Source organism: Electrona antarctica (genome assembly GCF_951216825.1).
Source record: "Electrona antarctica genome assembly, chromosome: 1".
NCBI lineage: Eukaryota > Metazoa > Chordata > Actinopteri > Myctophiformes > Myctophidae > Electrona > Electrona antarctica.
Window position 1 is genome coordinate 1,804,793 of NC_136806.1, and position 23,549 is coordinate 1,828,341.

The 23,549-nt window shown below is 43.7% G+C and overlaps 1 protein-coding gene across 1 annotated transcript in view; it reads right to left on the bottom strand.

The window, feature by feature from the left end:
* dnah9l (dynein, axonemal, heavy polypeptide 9 like) overlaps positions 1-23,549 on the bottom strand; it is a gene marked incomplete at its 5' end in the record, with an annotated part of 234,184 nt that overhangs the window by 120,433 nt on the left and 90,202 nt on the right. Inside the window, 3 exons of the mRNA XM_079507118.1 lie at positions 20,346-20,473; positions 22,711-22,843; positions 23,340-23,417. Of these exons, the coding sequence (XP_079363244.1) occupies positions 20,346-20,473; positions 22,711-22,843; positions 23,340-23,417 (339 nt within the window). The remainder of the gene's footprint in view (positions 1-20,345; positions 20,474-22,710; positions 22,844-23,339; positions 23,418-23,549) is intronic.

Consider the following 23,549-nt stretch of genomic DNA (forward strand, 5'->3'; position numbering starts at 1 on the left):
GGGTTGCCAGTTTCTGCGAGAGAAATAAGCAACCCGGTATGTGAAAACAAGCCCAAAATAAGCGAAAATAGCCGATCTACAAGCATTTAACAACATATCTTGTCCCTGGCATAAATTATTTTCAGATGGGGGTCTGCAGACAAATAATAATAATAACAGGCTAATGAAACAGACCAATTAAGAGAAGAGCCAAGAGGGCACAATTTGTGCTGGTAGAGTTTGAGAGCAAACTGTCCTGTTGTCTGTTGGTTTAACTGTTTTTTTTGTTTGTTTTTTATTGCATTAATATAGCTCTTTTATTTGTACTCATCTGGAACATTTACATAGGCCTAATTTATCTGCCACTGTTATTTTCCCTTTTGTCATACTACAAAATGTCAAATAAATTAGCCTATTTAAAAAAAGGAGAGATAACAGGCAAACAATCAAGATAACATTCTCTAATTGTGTAGACTTATTGTAAATTAAGTAATGCAGATGTTTAACAATTATGTATATCTTGAGAGTGTAAAATGAAACAAAATGGACCTTTAAGGTTTATTTTTATCTAATAAGGGTCCACTTGGTTACCAACTCTCCATAATCAACTACACTTTAAAAACAAGCCCAAATAATCAACTACACTTTATTTTTGTCAAATACATTTTTATTAACAGGTTATAAATTATTATAAAATTGGTACAGTAGGCCTATGCATTATTTTTCTTTAGAAACAAGGCCAACTAATTATAACCAGCAGTCATGGCAACACTGCTGGTTGACAGAGAAACAAGAGGAACTAACCAGGTGCTCAATGGAGGTAGCAGGATGTGATAATGATAAAAAGGTGCTCACACGGATCAATAGGCCTACATGATAAAAAGAGAAGGACAGAAGCTCGTTTTAATACTTGCTGATGCTTAAATATATTCATAACAACACACAGACATAAAGGGTGTTCAGTAGCATCGATTTATGAAAAACAAATCTAAAACCTCGAAATTGGAGTAGTGAGGTATCCTCCCGACAGCTACGATATATCTGATAGTCTTAATGGAAACTATAGATTTAAATAAACGGAATAAAATACTGCAGCCATTAGACTAAATGTGACTAGATTTGATCGAGAGGCTGCCATTGGATTTTTTTGAAATTTCGTTTTTGTCATGTCATATGAAAGCAGGGAATCATAGCTTGTTCAGTTTGACCCACCAGTTTTGGAGATATGGCTTATAGAAAAATGACTTGCAGGAGTAGTGGAAAAAAAGACCAAGCTGAGAAAATGGAAGCTTTAGTTCAGTGATCTGTGACTTTAGGGGGCGCCGTTTTCCCTTCATTCCTCCATTAGTCAACCAGCAGTGATAAAAAGAGAAGGACCCGGGCACACAAGGTTACAAAATGAGGAACGCCTTTATTAATTTAAAAAGCAACTGCCAACATGTTTCGACCTAACAGGTCTTCATCAGGGCAAGAATGAAGGACAACATCAAACATACTCATTATATAGCAACAGGAAACACAGCTTTGCAATGACATAATTGGCAGTGTCAGAGGCACGTGAGTGCCCATTGGTTAATACAGCCGTAATAACATGGACATGCCATTAGGCACTCAATCAACAACTGACGCCACACATGTGTGTGACAGCCAGAGGAATATATAAGCAAAAAGCTAAGCACCAAATATTTTTATTAGATCATTCAAAAAACAATAATAACAGTAAAAAAGTAGAAAACGAAAAAACTAAAGAAAACACATAAAATCAATATCTTCATTAAGACCAGGAGGGGTGAGAGGGTCTAAGGAATGAATCCAAAAGGTTTCCCGTTGATTAAATTTCCTTGCCACCTCTTGGAAAAGGTTTGATGTGTTCTATACCTGTAATTCTCAAAAGTGTGTCATTGTTGTTATGGAATTGGCTGAAATGTCTAGCAATCGGATAATTGATATTATTAATGCGAATAGCATATTTGTGTTCAGCCAATCTATCCCTGAGGCGGCGCTTTGTCCTGCCAATATAACAAATGTTAGGACAGGTAGCCTACATGTCAAACGATATATTATGTGAGTAGTATTGCAATTGATAAAATCGTTAATCTTATAGGTTTTGTGTGTTTTGAAGTCTATAAATGATTTAGTCTGTGAGACACTGGAGCAGTGGCGGCAACACATGCATTTGAACATACCTAATGGTTTGTTAAGCCAGGTCTGCTTTTTAACAGGTGGAAGGTAACTGTGCATGAGTTTGTCCTGCAGGGTGGGGGCTCTTCTAAAAGAGGAAATAGGCGGCTTAGGAAATAAACCTCTCAGGGAGGAGTCACTCTCCACAATCGACCAATTCTTTTTTATAATGCGCTGAATGTGTGAAGACATGTTGCTGTTTTGCGTGACAAAAAAGGGGCGGTTCTGAGTAGCGGGCTTCCATTTGTTTTTTGTTAGCAAGTCAGATCTGTCAAAGCTAAGTGCCTTGTCGCTCGCCCGAGCTACATTAACCGGTTTATAGCCTCTCTCTTTAAATCTGATTGAAATCACTGTCGCAAATGCGGCGTAGGCGTTGCAACTGTCCGAAAGGGATATTTCTTATGAGATGAGACGGATGGAAAGAGTCCGCTCGTAAGAGAGTATTTTTTGAGGTTTCCTTCCTAAACAAGGTAGTGTGAAGCATGCCCGATTCGTCTTTAAATATAGTAAGGTCAAGGAAATTGATGCTCTGCTGCGAGTACTCAATCGTCAGTTTGATGTTTTTGTTTATAGTTTACATAGCGATGGAAGTCGAGTTGTTGAGTCTCAGAACCGTTGAATATAAGCAGCAGATCATCAATGTAGCGCCCATAAAAAGTAATGAACTGATACCACAGGTTAATCGGAGTAAGAACATGCATCTCTTCCCAAATGGCCCAAATATAAACAAGCATAGTTGGGTGAAAAACATGAACCCATAGGGACTCCAATTAGTTGTTTGTAGATCTCGTCCGTAAACATAAACACATTGTTGTGGATATTCCAATCTGTCAATGAAATAATAAAGTCAGTAGGAGGCAGAGCCCTCTTTGATTTCTTTCACTAGAAAAGTTGACTATTTGATATTGAGAAACTGTTTAATGATACTTCTAATGTGGTGAATAAACCGAATTTGACCCATGGAGAACGCATTGCACTTGATGATCTGTCTAAAAATGATGATATAATTGTCCGCCCAGTGGATAAAGGAGGTGCTGTTGTAGTACTGTCTAGGGAGCTTTATATCACAGAAGCCAAACGTCAACTCAATTCGAAAAACATTATACTAAACTTTTGAACAACCCCATAGTCAATATGACAAAAGATTTCCACGGCATCCTGAGTTATGCTAAGGAGTCGGGATGGATTTCTGATAATGAATGTAAATTTATATTTGTTGACTCCCCTATGTTGGCTTCTTTTTACCTCCCCAAAATTCATAAACAGCCTTTTGACAACCCCCCCGACCGCCCTATTATTTCGGGAAACGGTACTCTAACTGAACCTGTGTCTAAATTTATTGATTTATACATCAAACCACATGTGAAGAAACTGCCATCTTTTTTAGAAGATACTACTGATGTTCTTAATAAGTTGTCTGGTCTCACCAATTGTCAATCTCACTTCCTGGTGACCATGGATGTTGAGTCTCTTTACACAAACATAGATTTATCTGACAGACCCACGGAGGCTCTGCCTCCTACTGACTTTATTATTTCATTGACAGATTGGAATATCCACAACAATGTGTTTATGTTTACGGACGAGATCTACAAACAACTAATTGGAGTCCCTATGGGTTCATGTTTTTCACCCAACTATGCTTGTTTATATTTGGGCCATTTGGGAAGAGATGCATGTTCTTACTCCGATTAACCTGTGGTATCAGTTCATTACTTTTTATGGGCGCTACATTGATGATCTGCTGCTTATATTCAACGGTTCTGAGACTCAACAACTCGACTTCCATCGCTATGTAAACTATAAACAAAAACATCAAACTGACGATTGAGTACTCGCAGCAGAGCATCAATTTCCTTGACCTTACTATATTTAAAGACGAATCGGGCATGCTTCACACTACCTTGTTTAGGAAGGAAACCTCAAAAAAGACTCTCTTACGAGCGGACTCTTTCCATCCGTCTCATCTCATAAGAAATCTCCCTTTCGGACAGTTTCAACGCCTATGCCGCATTTGCGACAGTGATTTTAATGTAGCTCGGGCGCGGGACAAGGCCCTTAGCTTTGACAGATCTGACTTGCTAACAAAAAACAAACGGAAGCCCGCTACTCAGAACCGCCCCTTTTTTGTCACGCAATACAGCAACATGTCTTCACACATTCAGCGCATTATACAAAATAATTGGTCGATTGTGGAGAGTGACTCCTCCCTGAGAGGTTTATTTCCTAAGCCGCCTATTTTCTCTTTTAGAAGAGCCCCCACCCTGCAGGACAAACTCATGCACAGTTACCTTCCACCTGTTAAAAAGCAGACCTGGCTTAACAAACCATTAGGTATGTTCAGGTGCATGTGTTGCCGCCACTGCTCCAGTGTCTCACAGACTAAATCATTTATAGATTACAAAACACAGAAAACCTATAAGATTAACGATTTTATCAATTGCAATACTACTCACGTAATATATCGTTTGACATATATTATATTGGCAAGACAAAGCGCCGCCTCAGGGATAGATTGGCTGAACACAAATATGCTATTCGCATTAATAATATCAATTATCCGATTGCTAGACATTTCAGCCAATTCCATAACAACAATGACACACTTTTGAGAATTACAGGTATAGAACACATCAAACCTTTTCCAAGAGGTGGCAAGGAAATTTAATCAACGGGAAACCTTTTGGATTCATTCCTTAGACCCTCTCACCACTCCTGGTCTTAATGAAGATATTGATTTTATGTGTTTTCTTTAGTTTTTTCGTTTTCTACTTTGTTTACTGTTATTATTGTTTTTTTAATGATCTAATAAAAAGTTATTTTCCTTTTGTTGAATATTTGGTGCTTAGCTTTTTGCTTATATATTCCTCTGGCTGTCACACACATGTGTGGCGTCAGTTGTTGCTTGAGTGCCTAATGGCATGTCCATGTTATTACGGCTGTATTAACCAATGGGCACTCACGTGCCTCTGACACTGCCAATTATGTCATTGCAAAGCTGTGTGTCCTGTTGCTATATAATGAGTATGTTTGATGTTGTCCTTCGATGCTACTGAACACCCTTTATGTCTGTGTGTTGTTATGAATATATTTAACCATCAAAGTATTAAAACGAGCTTCTGAAAGAAGCTCGCAACTCCATTTGACCCTCAAACTGTCGGTAGAAACACTTAACTCCACTGCTCTGTGGGGGGGGGGGGGGGGGTGGTATACTGCAGCTTAGCGCCGCGCGGATGATAAACAAAAATAATGGCAGTTTCTGTGTGTGTGTGTGTGCCCATGCAACATGATGTGAGTGAGAGACTGAGAGTGACAGACAGATACTAAAAGTGTGTGTGTGTGTGTGTGTGTGTGTGTGTGTGTGTGTGTGTGTGTGTGTGTGTGTGTGTGTGTGTGTGTGTGTGTGTGTGTGTGTGTGTGTGCGCGCGCGCAGTGGAGTTAAGAGGTTTTTTCTCTTATTGATAAGAACTATCTTGACAGAGGAAACTCCACTTGAGCTGTATTCGGGTAAAGTGGTGATAATATACAAAGTCACAACACCAACTATCTTTGTTTCAAAAATATATGGTTTTCTTCAATTTCTGAAAAATGTAAAAATGTGTTTTTCCATTTCCTGAAAAATGAAGATGTTTGAGTTAAGAGGTTTCCTCCCGACAGCAGAGATATGGAACATTTATCTCCAGCGGGTTTTCATCGTGCGAGAGATGTCGCGAGAGATGGCATATTATTATTATTATTATTATTTGTCGATTGAACAATCCCATCAGCAAAGCACCGTGCAGTGGAGATCAATCTTGGTTTACATAGAAGTCAGTCAATTTGGCTTTTTTGGAGGGGCGGCTTACGGTGGGGGGGGGGGGGGGGGGGGGCTAAGCCTCCACCAGAGGGGCCAATTGAGGCTCAACCAATCAGGCACTGCCAGTGGGCCGAATTGAATGCAAAGTACACTTTTCACAGTCAGTTTGCAGTCTTCACACACAGGCACATACACAGATCTCCATGTGGGACACCGGCTGACAGTTAAAACGGGTGCTATGACAACGGATATCATTAGGTTCCCAAGTTGCATCGTTCCCAAGTACGGGCACGTACAGGTCTAGTAATACTATTATAATGCACAATAGTGAGGAAGAATTACATGAAGATACAATGAAAGTGGGTGAATTTGTCCTTTCATTCCTTCATTCCAGACCAGACTATGGATCCCAGAGTGAAGGAGGAGATCAACTCTCCAGACCAGACTATGGATCCCAGAGTGAAGGAGGAGATCAACTCTCCAGACCAGACTATGGATCCCAGAGTGAAGGAGGAGATCAACTCTCCAGACCAGACTATGGATCCCAGAGTGAAGGAAGAGATCAACTCTCCAGACCAGACTATGGATCCCAGAGTGAAGGAAGAGATCAACTCTCCAGACCAGACTATGGATCCTAGAGTGCAGGAAGAGATCAACTCTCCAGACCAGACTATGGATCCCAGAGTGAAGGAGGAGATCAACTCTCCAGACCAGACAATGGATCCCAGAGTGAAGGAAGAGATCAACTCTCTAGACCAGACTATGGATCCTAGAGTGCAGGTGGAGATCAACTCTCCATCCAGGGACAAACCTGGAGACCTCCAGAACTTCAGTAAGTTCCATCATTCTTTGTTTGATTCTGTTCTGTTGTACCTTTCACTCATCTTACAATAAATGCAACACGTCTCTGTATCTACGTCTGTAATCCACGTATCTCGAGAACCGTTCGCCTCACCGACTTCACATTCGACACACGTGTTCCACGCTCCCACAAGGAGTGCAGTGCCTGGCCTTGAGTCGGTCCGATACACGGTTGTCCAGAAGCGCCACAAAAAAGGCTCTGGTCAGGCTCTGCCAGCGGACCTAATGAGCCTAAGTCCACTCACCTGTACAACTTACAGCCTCTGTCTGAGCCAAATTGATTGCCATGGCAACCTCAGTCTTATTCCACACACCTGCCATTTGATTACTTAGTCAGGTGTGTTAGTATTGATGAGTGAAGCTCTAACCAGGTGTGTTATTATTGATGAGTGAAGCTCTAACCAGGTGTGTTATTATTGATGAATGAAGCTCTAACCAGGTGTGTTATTATTGATTAATGAAGCTCTAACCAGGTGTGTTATTATTGATGAATGAAGCTCTAACCAGGTGTGTTATTATTGTTGATGAAGCTCTAACCAGGTGTGTTATTATTGATGAATGAAGCTCTAACCAGGTGTGTTATTATTGATGAATGAAGCTCTAACCAGGTGTGTTATTATAGATGATGAAGCTCTAACCAGGTGTGTTATTATTGATGTATGAAGCTCTAACCAGGTGTGTTATTATTGATGTATGAAGCTCTAACCAGGTGTGTTATTATTGATGAATGAAGCTCTAACCAGGTGTGTTATTATTGATGAATGAAGCTCTAACCAGGTGTGTTATTATTGATGAATGAAGCTCTAACCAGGTGTGTTATTATTGATGAATGAAGCTCTAACCAGGTGTGTGTTATTATTGATGATGAAGCTCTAACCAGGTGTGTTATTATTGATGAATGAAGCTCTAACCAGGTGTGTTATTATTGATGAATGAAGCTCTAACCAGGTGTGTTATTATTGATGAATGACGCTCTAACCAGGTGTGTTATTATTGATGATGAAGCTCTAACCAGGTGTGTTATTATTGATGAATGAAGCTCTAACCAGGTGTGTTATTATTGATGAATGAAGCTCTAACCAGGTGTGTTATTATTGATGAATGAAGCTCTAACCAGGTGTGTTATTATTGATGAATGAAGCTCTAACCAGGTGTGTTATTATTGATGAATGAAGCTCTAACCAGGTGTGTTATTATTGATGATGAAGCTCTAACCAGGTGTGTTATTATTGATGAATGAAGCTCTAACCAGGTGTGTTATTATTGATGAATGAAGCTCTAACCAGGTGTGTTATTATTGATGATGAAGCTCTAACCAGGTGTGTGTTATTATTGATGAATGAAGCTCTAACCAGGTGTGTTATTATTGATTAATTAAGCTCTAACCAGGTGTGTTATTATTGATTAATTAAGCTCTAACCAGGTGTGTTATTATTGATTAATTAAGCTCTAACCAGGTGTGTTATTATTGATTAATTAAGCTCTAACCAGGTGTGTTATTATTGATGAATGAAGCTCTAACCAGGTGTGTTATTATTAGGGCTGACCTTCGATCACGCTTTTGATGATCGACGCTTCGAAACGAATAGCGATCGATCGTCGACGCTTCGTCATCCGACGGGGGACGGGGGACGGGGGGGGGGGGGGGGGTTGCGCGGCGAGCAGTGACGCACAATGAATTAACGCCAGGGCTCCACCGGACGCGGTGCGTCTCCGTCGCGTAGGTCAAAAAACGCACCGGTTCAATTTTAATGCACGCGTTAATGTCACGCAACGCGGGCAGTGGAGCCACCCTTCATTGATTAAAAAGGGAACATTCCCTGACGGTGACGGAGAGCCCCGGTGTAAAATAAATAAAACAACGATATAGCAGAGAGAAACGCATGCTTGGATTGGTCTCAATTATTTTATTTAACAATAAGCAACAATTGTTGCTTTGACCCAATAAACATCCGACCGTAACAAGTCAACATTAAATAAAACTGCCTGACACAGGCATTACCTCTCAAATAAAAAATATATAATCCAAAGCAGCACAGGACGAACAGCATTTTGCATTTATAATTGAAATAAACTCAGAGGCTTCGTGGAAACAGCACACGCAAGTGTAAAGGAAAGGCATTTTCCTGATCTTGCCGTAAAATTAAGTGAAATAAAACGTCATTTAATCGAGGCTTTATGACAGCAGCGAGGTGCTGCCAAATGCCAGTCAGTTGCGCAAATATAGGTCAGATCAATTAGCCGAGCAGCTTCTCACTGACCAGCTCTTCTTAAAGTTTACTTAGCCTACTTTAATAATATGACATAGTGTTGGATCTCCATCCTCCAGACAAACAAACCTTGGATTATAATTGGATTATGCCTATAATTCTTCTTTTTTCAAACCAGCACGAGCCACAACAAGGTAAGAAACTATATAATGATTCACTGTTCGCACAGCACCCAGGCAGGTATTCTTAATCGCGTCGCATTCCCATCAAAGTAGCACACTAACTTTGTGATCAACCTTCTTCATTTGCTTATTGTATTTGTAAAAAGCAACACTGTATTAAGACATGGAAGTATAATATTGGTAGAGAGAGAGAGAGATAGAGAGAGAGAGAGGAGCCGTTCCATTTCAACTAATACAAAAATGCCGTCTGCGACTCCGTGAGGCCCTGTGCGGCCGCAACTAACAAACAAACTTCGGGAGAGAACGCACTTTTCATGGCCACGGACAATACAACTAACGAGAGCACTCAGCACAGAGCAGCAGTCTAACTGCGGAAAATGACAAAACCAAATGAGAGCTGTTTCGGTTTGTGACATGACGTGCTGCGAGCTCGCAGATCTACGCTTCATGCAACAAATGCACCGTACGTTCGTTCTATTAAAGGGTAGATCGCTACCGTTTAGGGGCTGGGAGCAGCCCCCAAACGGGAGCGGATCTACCGTTTATAGAACGAACGTACCGATATGCTGTGAGCTTAGCCTGTTGCTAACGTGACCCCCCTCCTCTCTCTCTCTCTGCATCTCTCTCTCTAACGCAACTCTCTAACGCGACTCTCTCTCTCTCTCTCTCCCCCGTTGAAGTTGCAATAGTTGGATCACTGCAGTGCATTTAGCTCCCCTCTTGTATTTTAAAATGTAACCAAACTTTTCCACCCGTTCCACCCACGGTGCAAATTTATGTTAGTCGCAAACTACAGCAAGCCGCCTTTGTTTTAAATTGTCCCCCATTCGCACGTCGGCAAAAGCCGTTCACACCTATGGCTGGAGATGCGCGTTTTCAATACCGGCGGCCCAGTCTCACCGTGCTGCGCGCATCACGTGATTAAATAAAATGTGGTATCGGATTGGTGCGGGGCGTACTTGAGTGAGGGGGGAGAGGGGAGGAGGCGTTGCGAGGTCTGCGAGGCGCCAGCATGCAGTATGGCTCGCGGACCAAATGGGGCCGGCTCGCGGACCAAAAGCGGCCGCTTTTTTTTTTAATGACTATTCGATTTTTTATTTCAAGATCGATTCCCGTGCATATCGATCGATCGTCGATTAATCGATTTTTTTGGGTCAGCCCTAGTTATTATTGATGAGTGAAGCTCTAACCAGGTGTGTTATTATTGATGATGAAGCTATAACCAGGTGTGTTATTATTGATGAATGAAGCTCTAACCAGGTGTGTTATTATTGATGATGAAGCTCTAACCAGGTGTGTTATTATTGATGATGAAGCTCTAACCAGGTGTGTTATTATTGATGAGTGAATCTCTAACCAGGTGTGTTATTATTGATGATGAAGCTCTAACCAGGTGTGTTATTATTGATGATGAAGCTCTAACCAGGTGTGTTATTATTGATGATGAAGCTCTAACCAGGTGTTATTATTGATGAGTGAAGCTCTAACCAGGTGTGTGTTATTGATGAATGAAGCTCTAACCAGGTGTGTGTTATTGATGAATGAAGCTCTAACCAGGTGTGTGTTATTGATGAATGAAGCTCTAACCAGGTGTGTGTTATTGATGAGTGAAGCTCTAACCAGGTGTGTGTTATTGATGAATGAAGCTCTAACCAGGTGTGTGTTATTGATGAATGAAGCTCTAACCAGGTGTGTTATTATTGATGAATGCAGCTCTAACCAGGTGTGTTATTATTGATGAATGAAGCTCTAACCAGGTGTTATTATTGATGAATGAAGCTCTAACCAGGTGTGTTATTATTGATGAATGAAGCTCTAACCAGGTGTGTTATTATTGATGAATGAAGCTCTAACCAGGTGTGTTATTATTGATGATGAAGCTCTAACCAGGTGTGTTATTATTGATGAATGAAGCTCTAACCAGGTGTGTTATTATTGATGATGAAGCTCTAACCAGGTGTGTTATTATTGATGATGAAGCTCTAACCAGGTGTGTTATTGATGAATGAAGCTCTAACCAGGTGTGTTATTATTGATGAATGAAGCTCTAACCAGGTGTGTTATTATTGATGAAGCTCTAACTAGGTGTGTTATTATTGATGATGAAGCTCTAACCAGGTGTGTTATTATTGATGAATGAAGCTCTAACCAGGTGTGTTATTATTGATGAATGAAGCTCTAACCAGGTGTGTTATTATTGATGAATGAAGCTCTAACCAGGTGTGTTTTCTGTTTCAGAAACCTGTCCTACTCTGTCATCAGTTAAAGCAAAAGGTTGCTGCTGCGACCAATGTGGAAAAAGCTTCCCTTCACGTTCCAGTCTTAAAGCACACCAGAGAATTCACACAGGAGAAAAGCCTTACAGCTGCGACCAATGTGGAAAAAGCTTCACTTCAAGTTTTAGTGTTAAAGTACACCAGAGAATTCACACTAGAGAAAAGCCGTACAGCTGTGACCAATGTGGAAAAAGCTTCACAACACTTGCCTATCTCAAAGTACACCAGAGAATTCACACTGGAGAAAAGCCTTTCAGCTGTGACCATTGTGGGAAAAGGTTCCGCCAAATGTCTAATCTAACAACACACCATAGAATTCACACTGGAGAAAAGCCTTACAGCTGTGACCAATGTGGAAAAAGCTTCACAACACTTGCCTATCTCAAAGCACACCATAGAATTCACACTGGAGAAAAGCCTTATAGCTGTGACCATTGTGGGAAAAGCTTCACTTTACTTTTCAATCTCAAAGTACACCAGAGAATTCACACAGGAGAAAAGCCTTACAGCTGCGACCAATGTGGAAAGAGCTTCACTTCACTTTCCAATCTCAAAGAACACCAGAGAATTCACACTGGAGAAAAGCCGTACAGCTGTGACCAATGTGAAAAAAGCTATACTTCAGATTCCAGTCTCAAAGTACACCAGAGAATTCACACTGGATAAAAGCCTTAAGGTCATTACACACTGGCGAATTAGCGACGCGAATTATTCGTGCGAATAATTCGCCTTTTTTTAAAACCAATTGAAGTCAATGCAAGCTTCCACATCAGTGGCGAATGTGCGAATGTGCGAAAATGCGACCGTTTTCGCTCTTTATTTGTTCGCTCCGGTGTTCGCTCCGGTGTCGAATTTTTAATTCGCGTCGCTAATTCGCCAGTGTGTAATGACCTTTACAGCTGTGACCAATGTGGAAAAAGGTTCACTTCAGATAGCCTCAAAGTACACCAGAGAATTCACACTGGAGAGAAGCCTTACAGCTGTGACCAATGTGGAAAAAGCTTCACTTCAGGTTCCAATCTCAAAGTACACCAGAGAATTCACACTGGAGAAAAGCCTTACAGCTGTGACCAATGTGGGAAAAGGTTCACCATTATGGCTCATCTAACAAGACATCAGAGAATTCACACTGGAGAAAAGCCTTACAGCTGTGACCATTGTGGGAAAAGGTTCCGCGAAATGTCTGATCTAAAACAACACCATATAATTCACACTGGAGAAAAGCCTTACAGCTGCGACCAATGTGGAAAAAGCTTCACTTCACTTGCCTATCTCAAAGTACACCAGAGAATTCACACTGGAGAAAAGCCTTACAGCTGCGACCAATGTGGAAAAAGCTTCACTTCACTTGCCTATCTCAAAGTACACCAGAGAATTCACACTGGAGAAAAGCCTTACAGCTGCGACCAATGTGGGAAAAGCTTCATCCGAATTAATAACCTCAAACGTCACGAGAAGATTCACACTGGAGAGAAGCCTTTTGGTTGTGAAAAATGTGGGAAGTGTTTTACTGAGTATAACAACTTAAAACATCACCAGATGATTCACACAGGAGAAAAGCAGTACAGCTGCAACCAGTGTGGAAAAAGCTTCAATTCAGTTTCCAATCTCAAAGTACACCAGATAATTCACACAGGAGAAAAGCCGTACAGCTGCGACCAGTGTGGGAAAAGCTTCAGCGTTATGCATAGCCTCAAATATCACAAGAAGATTCACACTGGAGAGAGGTCTTAAAGCTGCGACCAGTGTTGAAAAAGTTCACCATGATGTCTACTCTAAAAAATCACCATAGAATTCACACTGGAGAAAAGCCTTATAGCTGTGAGATATGTGGTAAAAGCTTCGCTCACAAAGCTTACCTTGAAAAACACAGCACAATTCACACAGGAGAGAAACCATTTGGCTGTGAAACGTGTGGGAAGTGTTTTACTGTGATATTATTAGTATTTTGTTAGTTGTTTCAGTGTCGACATGTTTAATGTATTGTGTTGTGTTGTCTATGTACTGTATTCATTGTGTTGTGTTGTGTTGTCTATGTACTGTATTCATTGTGTTGTGTTGTCTATGTATTGTGTTGTCTATGTACTGTATTCATTGTGTTGTGTGTCTATGTACTGTATTCATTGTGTTGTGTTGTCTATGTACTGTATCCATTGTGTTGTGTTGTCTATGTACTGTATTCATTGTGTTGTGTTGTCTATGTATTGTGTTGTCTATGTACTGTATCCATTGTGTTGTGTTGTCTATGTACTGTATTCATTGTGTTGTGTGTATATGTACTGTATTCATTGTGTTGTGTTGTCTATGTACTGTATCCATTGTGTTGTGTTGTCTATGTACTGTATTCATTGTGTTGTGTTGTCTATGTACTGTATCCATTGTGTTGTGTTGTCTATGTACTGTATTCATTGTGTTGTGTTGTCTATGTACTGTATTCATTGTGTTGTGTTGCCCACTATCGCCGGGCGACATCGCCCAAAAGATGAATTATTTGTATCTTTTCGTCCGACGTTCCTCCGCCCACTTTTCGACTATCGCCTGTTCGCCTGCTATCGCCTCTATCGCCTCTACAAGCTCACAATGCGTCGCGTTGCGACACATTGTAAGCTCACATTGTGAGCATTGTGAGCTTGTAGATCGGCTATTTTCAAATGGCTAAAATTTATAGGGTTGAAGTGGTTAATGTATGTTTTCTTGGACAAACTTTATTATTGGTCATGGATTGATTCATTGATTCATTGATTGATTGATTTATTCTTTTTTTTTTTTTATTGGCTGAATGCTGAAAGTTCTGATTGTACCTATATGAATACGACAAATAAATCCCTCTTGATTCTGAATTCCTGTAATTTATTAATTACTGTTACATCTGAGATCAGAAACAAGATCAAAGTACAATTTATTCATATTATTATTACTACATGTAGCCTATGTATAAAATCATGAACTAGAAAGGTGCACATCTCCACCAGGGCGGGTTTGTTACCCGGGACAGTGCGTGAGTCAGGGCCGGCTGCAGGATGAAATGACTAAGGGTGCAGATGAAAATTGCTAGGGTGCACAGGAAATATTGTTATTTTATTTCAACATACAGCTATAGCGTTGTTAAATCAAATAACTGTGATAACTGTACAAGTGCTTCTGCCTCCAGAGGGGGCTGTGGACTGTGTGGGGGTTTGGAGAAGTGTAAGATGGTTGTTACAGAATAAGAATGGCTTGTCTGTGACCGCAGCCCTGCACTGAACATTTAGTAAAACTTGTATCAGCCTGTTGCCATGTTGAATGATTTAACAATGAATAGCTGAATGCTGAAATATTTACTGCTGGTAAATAGGCAGCATTTATTTAACCTAAGTGTGGTATAGCTACAATGGGGGGTACTGGGGAGGCACTGGGGGGGACACTGGGGGGACACTGGGCACTGGGGAGGCACTGGGGGGGCACTGGGGAGGCACTGTGGGGACACTGGGGAGGCACTGGGGGGACACTGGGGAGGCACTTGGGAGGCACTGGGGGGACACTGGGGAGGCACTGGGGGGGCACTGGGGAGACACTGGGGAGGCACTGGGGGGACACTGGGGAGGCACCAGGGAGGCCCTGGGCAGACATTGGGGAGGTACTGGGGGGTCGACACTGGGCACTGGGGAGACACTGGGGAGGCACTGGGGGGGACACTGGGCACTGGGGAGACACTGGGGAGGCACTGGGGGAACACTGGGCAGACAGAGTAATGCATTATGCATTATTTTTTTCACTCACATATTTTTATATCATTAATTGAAAAAGCTCCTTCAACTTTTTAAGTTTTGACAAATCTAAGTTTGGGGCATCACAACACACCCTCTGACTGAACTGACATCCCCCATGTCAGTTCATGTGTTCGGTGCCCCCCACCGCGGGGGACACCAAAAATCCTGCCTAGGGCACCAAATTGCTAAGGGCCGGCACTGTAAAAAACGGAGCCTGAACTGCAGCCCAGCCAGTGAGCCAGGACCCAGGACATTTTCTAAACCAACATAAGTTCAACATTATACATCTGTCAATGTGGCCATGGTGGAAAAACAAAAATAAATAAGATGAGATACTAGGCTATAGTCTCTGGTGGGTCACGCTGACTCGCGCAGCTCAGCAGTGGAGGGAGAGAGAGAGAGAGAAAGAGAGAGAGAGAGAATCTTGCTCGTTCAAAAAGACAGCCATTCCTTCACCAAGTTCACCATTCTGTTGCTAGTATTGCTACTGCTACAATGATACAAAAAATAGAATAGTGAAAAAGAATTAGCCTAAAATAGCCTGTTTCAGACAGACATGACAAATAAAACCAGCAGAATAAAATATGCCAGCTAAATTCCAACTGAACCAGTCAGTAGATTGCAGCCTATCATTAATTAGGAAATGTCCGACATGGAAAGCAAAAGGCAGCATCAGCCTCCCGTTCATTAAACCAGCTAATGCTAAATTAGCTGTTTTATTGTAAAATATTCGAGTTGGGTAGGATTGTAGCTCCTGGCTTCTCTGTCCCCAAATCAACCGGCGGCGGGTGTGTGGCAAGTTTAGGCTTACCGAGGTGGAGTTCTTCCACAGCTAGAGGAGAGGGCAGATCTTCGGTCTTTGAATCACTTTGTTTTCATTTGTTTTGCACGCTTTTACTTTCCACAACAACACACAACAGGAGTCAGGACGAGGTGTAACTAGGGTCAAAATTCAAATCACTAAACTGTCCGTGGTGCCACTGCTGACTGCTGAATAACACAGGCTACTGTCTGCGCAGGCAGGTGACTGCTGAATAACAGGCTACTGTCTGCGCAGGCAGGTGACTGCTGAATAACACAGGCTACTGTCTGCGCAGGCAGGTGACTGCTGAATAACACAGGCTACTGTCTGCGCAGGCAGGTGATTGTAAATTGGGAAATAAGACTGGAGCTGCGCTGCAACGACAACGAGCAATTAAGATAATAGGCTGGCTGTGGCTATATTATATTACTGGGTAAAACTGCGTGTTTTTATACTGTTATTGTTATCTCTATGACAATTATAATATTCCGAATATATTTTTGTTATTTTTGATATTTTCATAACTTTACATAGAACATAAACTGAGGGTGCTATGCCCCCTCAGGCACCCCCGTGGTGCCGGGCATGGCGTGAGTGCAATATCTGGAACATGTGATAGTATTTTACTGCGAAAAGGTTATATATTATATCACTGTTAACAGTGGCGTGCACAGACATTTAGAGGGGCAGGTGCTCAAGTGAAAAAAAGGGCACCTTGTGCAGCACGTGGAACCGGCCAGTTGCCTTAACACTTTGATTGCTACAGGATCTCGGCAGGCCTATTTTGATGTTGCTACCGTTTAACATTGCACAAAGGCCTTGTTCGGGGGCCCACAGCAAAATGTTCTCTTATAGCGAGAATCACACGCATACATCAAAAGAAAGCTGAACTTGTCCACTTCAATTAAAAAAATACATTTTGATTTTACCATGTTCCATTCTGGAGATATTGACCTTTTTGCAACACCTGCATTTGCCTGGAAGTGGTTATCTTGAACAGCGAGCAGAGTTATGGATGGTTTAAAGTCAGAGACATTGACAGGCAGATATAAAATTGAACCCAATAAATATCCTATACATCCTATACACCGAATGAAAGCCCTGAATGTGTACTTTTACGAGGAAAACGGTAAACATTGATCCCATCTACAGTAAGACAGTAATTGGTTATTGAATGCAGCTTGTGCCCACCAGATAACTTCAGAGAAGACATGGACTCCTCAATATTCACAAAATAAGGCCTATAGCGACATATAAATACTATATACCGTATGAAACAGAAGACTCTCTGCTTTCATAAGAAAAAAACTTCTACTGTAGTAATAATAAAAATCACACCCATGTGAAGTGAGTGGTGCAACTCTGTCCCATATTCTGTTCTCTGCTTATTCAATACAGCTCGCTATATACGGACTGAGGCAGAAAGTCATGTAAACCTTTTATTTACAGTTTGGTCTGTAAACTTCTACTGTAATAATAAAAATCACACCCCTGTGAAGTGAGCGTTGCAACTGTTCTGTACTTATTCACTACAGCTCGCTTATATACGGACTGAGACAGAAAGTCATGTAAACCTTTTATTTACAGTTTGGTCTGTAAACTTCTACTGTAATAATAAAAATCACACCCCTGTGAAGTGAGCGGTGCAACTGTTCTCTACAGTTGCACCGCGCAACTGTAGAGAACAGTTTATAGCATACTTTCATTGCTGAAGGGGCAGGGGGTGCTCTAGCACCCCCTAGTGTCTATTTGTGCACGCCACTGACTGTTAAACATATTTTTCTGCACCAAATTTGAGAAATCTCACTTCACAATCACCTACACAACTCAACACAACTTCACAATCAATTTATTTATGTATTTCCCCCAGATGGTCTAACAATTAGTTACTTATCATGATTTGACCAATGTATTACCAATCTCGTACACCACTCGTACATCCTTGACCCAATTATAGCCACTGCATCTAGCTTTTAATTAAAGTAAAAGTAGTAGGAAAAGGAACAGTTCTGTTCCCCAGACATTGTTTGGGGATATTTTGGCAGAGATGGGTCTTTTTTCTCAAGTCTCAAGTCAGTGTGGAGATTACCCGGCGGTGTTGCTGCCCAGTGCCCCTCCCCTCCCCTCCCGGCTCATGGCTCTTCACAGACAACACACAGACAGCAGCCTCTCCGCTGACCGCGTCAGTGTTGCTGCCCAGTGCCCCTCCCCTCCCGGCTCATGGCTCTTCACAGACGACACACAGACAGCAGCCTCTCCGCTGACCGCGTCAGTGTTGCTGCCCCTCCCGGCTCATGGCTCTTCACAGACGCCACACAGACAGCAGCCTCTCCGCTGACCGTGTCAGTGTTGCTGCCCCTCCCGGCTCATGGCTCTTCACAGACGACACACAGACAGCAGCCTCTCCGCTGACCGTGTCAGTGTTGCAGCCCCTCCCGGCTCATGGCTCTTCACAGACGACACACAGACAGCAGCCTCTCCGCTGACCGCGTCAGTGTTGCTGCCCCTCCCGCTCATGGCTCTTCACAGACGACACACAGACAGCAGCCTCTCCGCTGACCGTGTCAGTGTTGCTGCCCCTCCCGGCTCATGGCTCTTCACAGACGACACACAGACAGCAGCCTCTCCGCTGACCGCGTCAGTGTTGCTGCCCCTCCCGGCTCATGGCTCTTCACAGACGACACACAGACAGCAGCCTCTCCGCTGACCGTGTCAGTGTTGCTGCCCCTCCCGGCTCATGGCTCTTCACAGACGACACACAGACAGCAGCCTCTCCGCTGACCGTGTCAGTGTTGCTGCCCCTCCCGGCTCATGGCTCTTCACAGACGACACACAGACAGCAGCCTCTCCGCTGACCGTGTCAGTGTTGCTGCAGGGGTGTGAAGCGTGCTGACAGCCGACTCACAGCTTCTTCTTCTGAATTACTTTATCTTTATCATTGGAAAAGACCGTAGGGCGTCGGTAGGCTATATCCATTTAGCTTTTTGCTGTCTTCCAAAACAAACCAGCGCGCGCTACTGTTTGCTACAAAGCGACTGGAAGGACGAGGTTTACAGACATACCAAGTAGCCAATCATATGCTGATTAGGCCAGTTGCTGTATAGCCTACCTGACCAGCGATCACCAGGGGGCAGCGACCACACACACACACACACACACACACACACACACACACACACACACACACACACACAAGCCTTCTATATAGAGCACCAAAGTCTGACCTCACTTTCAGTAGAGGGTGCCAATACACAGGTTCATGTATTTTTTTGAGTGGTGTAAACCACTCTTACAACTGGCTTTGTTAGTTTACGTGTCTGTCCGTTTACGTGTCTGTCCGTACTCAAAAATGAGCATGGTTGCTATGGTCACCCAGTTCACACGGGTGTGATTTCATTACGTCAGACATTACGTCAGACCACAGCTGATCAGTCTATATAAGACCTTACACCACTCAGTTCACACGGGTGTGATTTTTTTAGTTGCATTGAGATCCCCATAGGGCGATTTTAGGTCGCTTCATATAAGAACTGTGTTTGAAAAATAAACCGACCACCCCGGCCTTTCTGTCAGGGGAGTGGCTGTGCGTCGTTAATGATGTCCATTCATATTCGATACAGCCAGTTTCTGGAGAAAATGGAATTAATGTGGCCGCAAAAGCCTTGAAACTACATATGAAGGCAATGCCGCTGCTAATATACGTCACGCCCAGCTGTCAACACATTGCGTTCCTGAGATTCCTCGTTGACGTAAGCTCAGCTGGTGGTGACTCGACTCGTACTAACCACGAGACATTAAAATTAAAATAAACGTATTTAACATTCAGTTTCTGTTGTGCGACAGGCAGATGCACGCTTTTTTTGTTACTCTTTGGGTATATTTGTACATTTCCACCTTCAGTCGATGCTTCATATCCATATTGAGTGAAAAGGCCGGGGTGATCGGTTTATTTTTCAAACACAGTTCTTATATGAGGCGATCTAAAATCCCCCTATGGAGATTGCAATGCAAATAAAAAGTACACGAACCTGGGGACTGACGCCCTCTACTGACAGTGACGTCAGGACTTCGGTGCTCTATAATGCTGCGCACATATATTATATATAGTTGAAAAATAGCCAGCATAATTTTTGGGAAGGCTAAGCCTTGCCTAGCCTTACATACCCGCCGCCTATGCGAAGACAGACAGACAGACAGTAGTGACAGTAGTGTAGTGTAGTTGCCATGGTAACAGACCTTGTTGTCGTCCATCACGGTGTTCAGACAGACAGAGTAAGTAGTGTATAGTGTAGTTGCCATGGTAACAGACCTTGTTGTCGTCCATCACGGTGTTCAGGGACTCGATCCACATGGGGTCGATGTCTCCGTCCAGAACGATCCACTTGGGTCCGTCATGGGCGACCGAGGCCAGCTCCCTCATAGTGGACGAGAACAGACCTGGTGGAGAGACACAGAGAGACAGAGACACAGAGAGAGAGAGAGAGAGAGAGAGAGAGTTAAGCACTGTGTGACTCTGCTCTCAACACATTGACTGCCAGCTGCGTGTTTTCAGTGATTACGCTAGAGGTCGCTCTTCGTATGAGCGACGCTAGGTTGCTAGGAGACGGATAGGACCGGAAATTAACCGGAAGTGAAAAACGACAGACAGAAATGACACCATCTCATTATAATGACAATAGCGAGGACCAATTTTATGATTGAACACATAGCTTTGAAATAGCCGGCGTTTATTTTAACTCATTCAGGACGGGAACCCCTTTTGGTGCTTTAATCATTATGTTATACTCTAGCTATTGAAAAATAGCAGATCTACAAGACCATAGTGCGGCACCGAGTGCAGTGATACGAGCTTGTAGATCTGCTATTTTTTGAAAAATCTTGAAAATGTGGAGCAAATATTTGAATATATATTCTTTCAGAGCTAACGTTTTTGACTCAAATCCCGGGGCTCTGGAACAACATATTTTCAAATAGGGGGTCAGCGGCCAATTACATATAGTTTTGGGGGTCTTTGACATAAAATACTTTGAGAACCACTGACATAGAAACATGGGGTTTTCAGAAAACTTGTCTCAGGTCTAAATGGGTGAAGTTCCTCACCATCCTTCCACTCCCCCTGGTGGCCGGATGCAGGAAGCTATAACTCACCATCCTTCCACTCCCCCTGGTGGCCGGATGCAGGAAGCTATAACTCACCATCCTTCCACTCCCCCTGGTGGCCGGATGCAGGAAGCTATAACTCACCATCCTTCCACTCCCCCTGGTGGCCGGATGCAGGAAGCTATAACTCACCATCCTTCCACTCCCCCTGGTGGCCGGATGCAGGAAGCTATAACTCACCATCCTTCCACTCCCCCTGGTGGCCGGATGCAGGAAGCTATAACTCACCATCCTTCCACTCCCCCTGGTGGCCGGATGCAGGAAGCTATAACTCACCATCCTTCCACTCCCCCTGGTGGCCGGATGCAGGAAGCTATAACTCACCATCCTTCCACTCCCCCTGGTGGCCGGATGCAGGAAGCTATAACTCACCATCCTTCCACTCCCCCTGGTGGCCGGATGCAGGAAGCTATAACTCACCATCCTTCCACTCCCCCTGGTGGCCGGATGCAGGAAGCTATAACTCACCGTCCTTCCACTCCCCCTGGTGGCCGGATGCAGGAAGCTATAACTCACCATCCTTCCACTCCCTCTGGTGGCCGGATGCAGGAAGCTATAACTCACCATCCTTCCACTCCCCCTGGTGGCCGGAAGCAGGAAGCTATAACTCACCATCCTTCCACTCCCCCTGGTGGCCGGATAAAGGAAGCTATAACTCACCGTCCTTCCACTCCCCCTGGTGGCCGGATAAAGGAAGCTATAACTCACCGTCCTTCCACTCCCCCTGGTGGCCGGATGCAGGAAGCTATAACTCACCATCCTTCTACTCCCCCTGGTGGCCGGATAAAGGAAGCTATAACTCACCATCCTTCCACTCCCCCTGGTGGCCGGATGCAGGAAGCTATAACTCACCATCCTTCCACTCCCTGGTGGCCGGATGCAGGAAGCTATAACTCACCATCCTTCCACTCCCTGGTGGCCGGATGCAGGAAGCTATAACTCACCATCCTTCCACTCCCCCTGGTGGCCGGATGCAGGAAGCTATAACTCACCGTCCTTCCACTCCCCCTGGTGGCCGGATGCAGGAAGCTATAACTCACCGTCCTTCCACTCCCCCTGGTGGCCGGATGCAGGAAGCTATAACTCACCATCCTTCCACTCCCCCTGGTGGCCGGATGCAGGAAGCTATAACTCACCATCCTTCTACTCCCCCTGGTGGCCGGATGCAGGAAGCTATAACTCACCATCCTTCCACTCCCTGGTGGCCGGATGCAGGAAGCTATAACTCACCATCCTTCCACTCCCCCTGGTGGCCGGATGCAGGAAGCTATAACTCACCATCCTTCTACTCCCCCTGGTGGCCGGATGCAGGAAGCTATAACTCACCATCCTTCCACTCCCTGGTGGCCGGATGCAGGAAGCTATAACTCACCATCCTTCCACTCCCCCTGGTGGCCGGATGCAGGAAGCTATAACTCACCATCCTTCTACTCCCCCTGGTGGCCGGATGCAGGAAGCTATAACTCACCATCCTTCCACTCCCTGGTGGCCGGATGCAGGAAGCTATAACTCACCATCCTTCCACTCCCTGGTGGCCGGATGCAGGAAGCCAAACAGCTCGTCTGTGGTCACAGCCTTCGGGTTGATGTCGTTCCACACTGGCTTCATCTTCAGGTTAGCATACGTTCTGTGTAGCGTCTTCAGGATCTGGAGCACAGGTTTGCATAGGTTAGCATAGCTTTGCATAGGTTAGCATAGCTTAGCATAGAACAGGGTCCCCCAATTCATTTTCCTCAAGGGCCATATTTTGACTAGGGAACCACGCTGGAGGCCGAGTCCGCACGTGCAAACCTTTTTTTCATTTTTTTCATTAATTAATTAATAATTGTTCTCAACCAGTGGTCCGGGGACCACCAGTGGTTCTTGAGGGGGTGCCCAGTTTGACATGCATACGCTACTGACCCCCATTTAATGCCATTTATATCTGGGACACCCCCCCCAAAACAAAACAAAACTTTTTTTTTGTTTTTTATTCTTCAAGGGGGCGCTCCGCGGGCTGCAAATGGCCCGCAGGCCGCCTATTGGGGAACCCTGGCATAGAATGTAAATCGCTCTGGATTAAGAGCGTCTGATAAATGCCTAAATGGTAAATTGTAGTATACATACAGTCTACAGGTGGTCAATGTCAAGGTCAATGTTTCACCTGGCTCTTCCCAGTTCCTGGACCTCCCACGACAAACACTGAATGTCTGACGTTCAACAGCTCCTCCAGCTGAGCCACCTAGTGGAGACACATGGTAATAACACTCACTGAGCCACCTAGTGGAGACACATGGTAATAACACTCACTGAGCCACCTAGTGGAGACACATGGTAATAACACTCAACAGCTACCGTCAGAATAAAGTGCTGT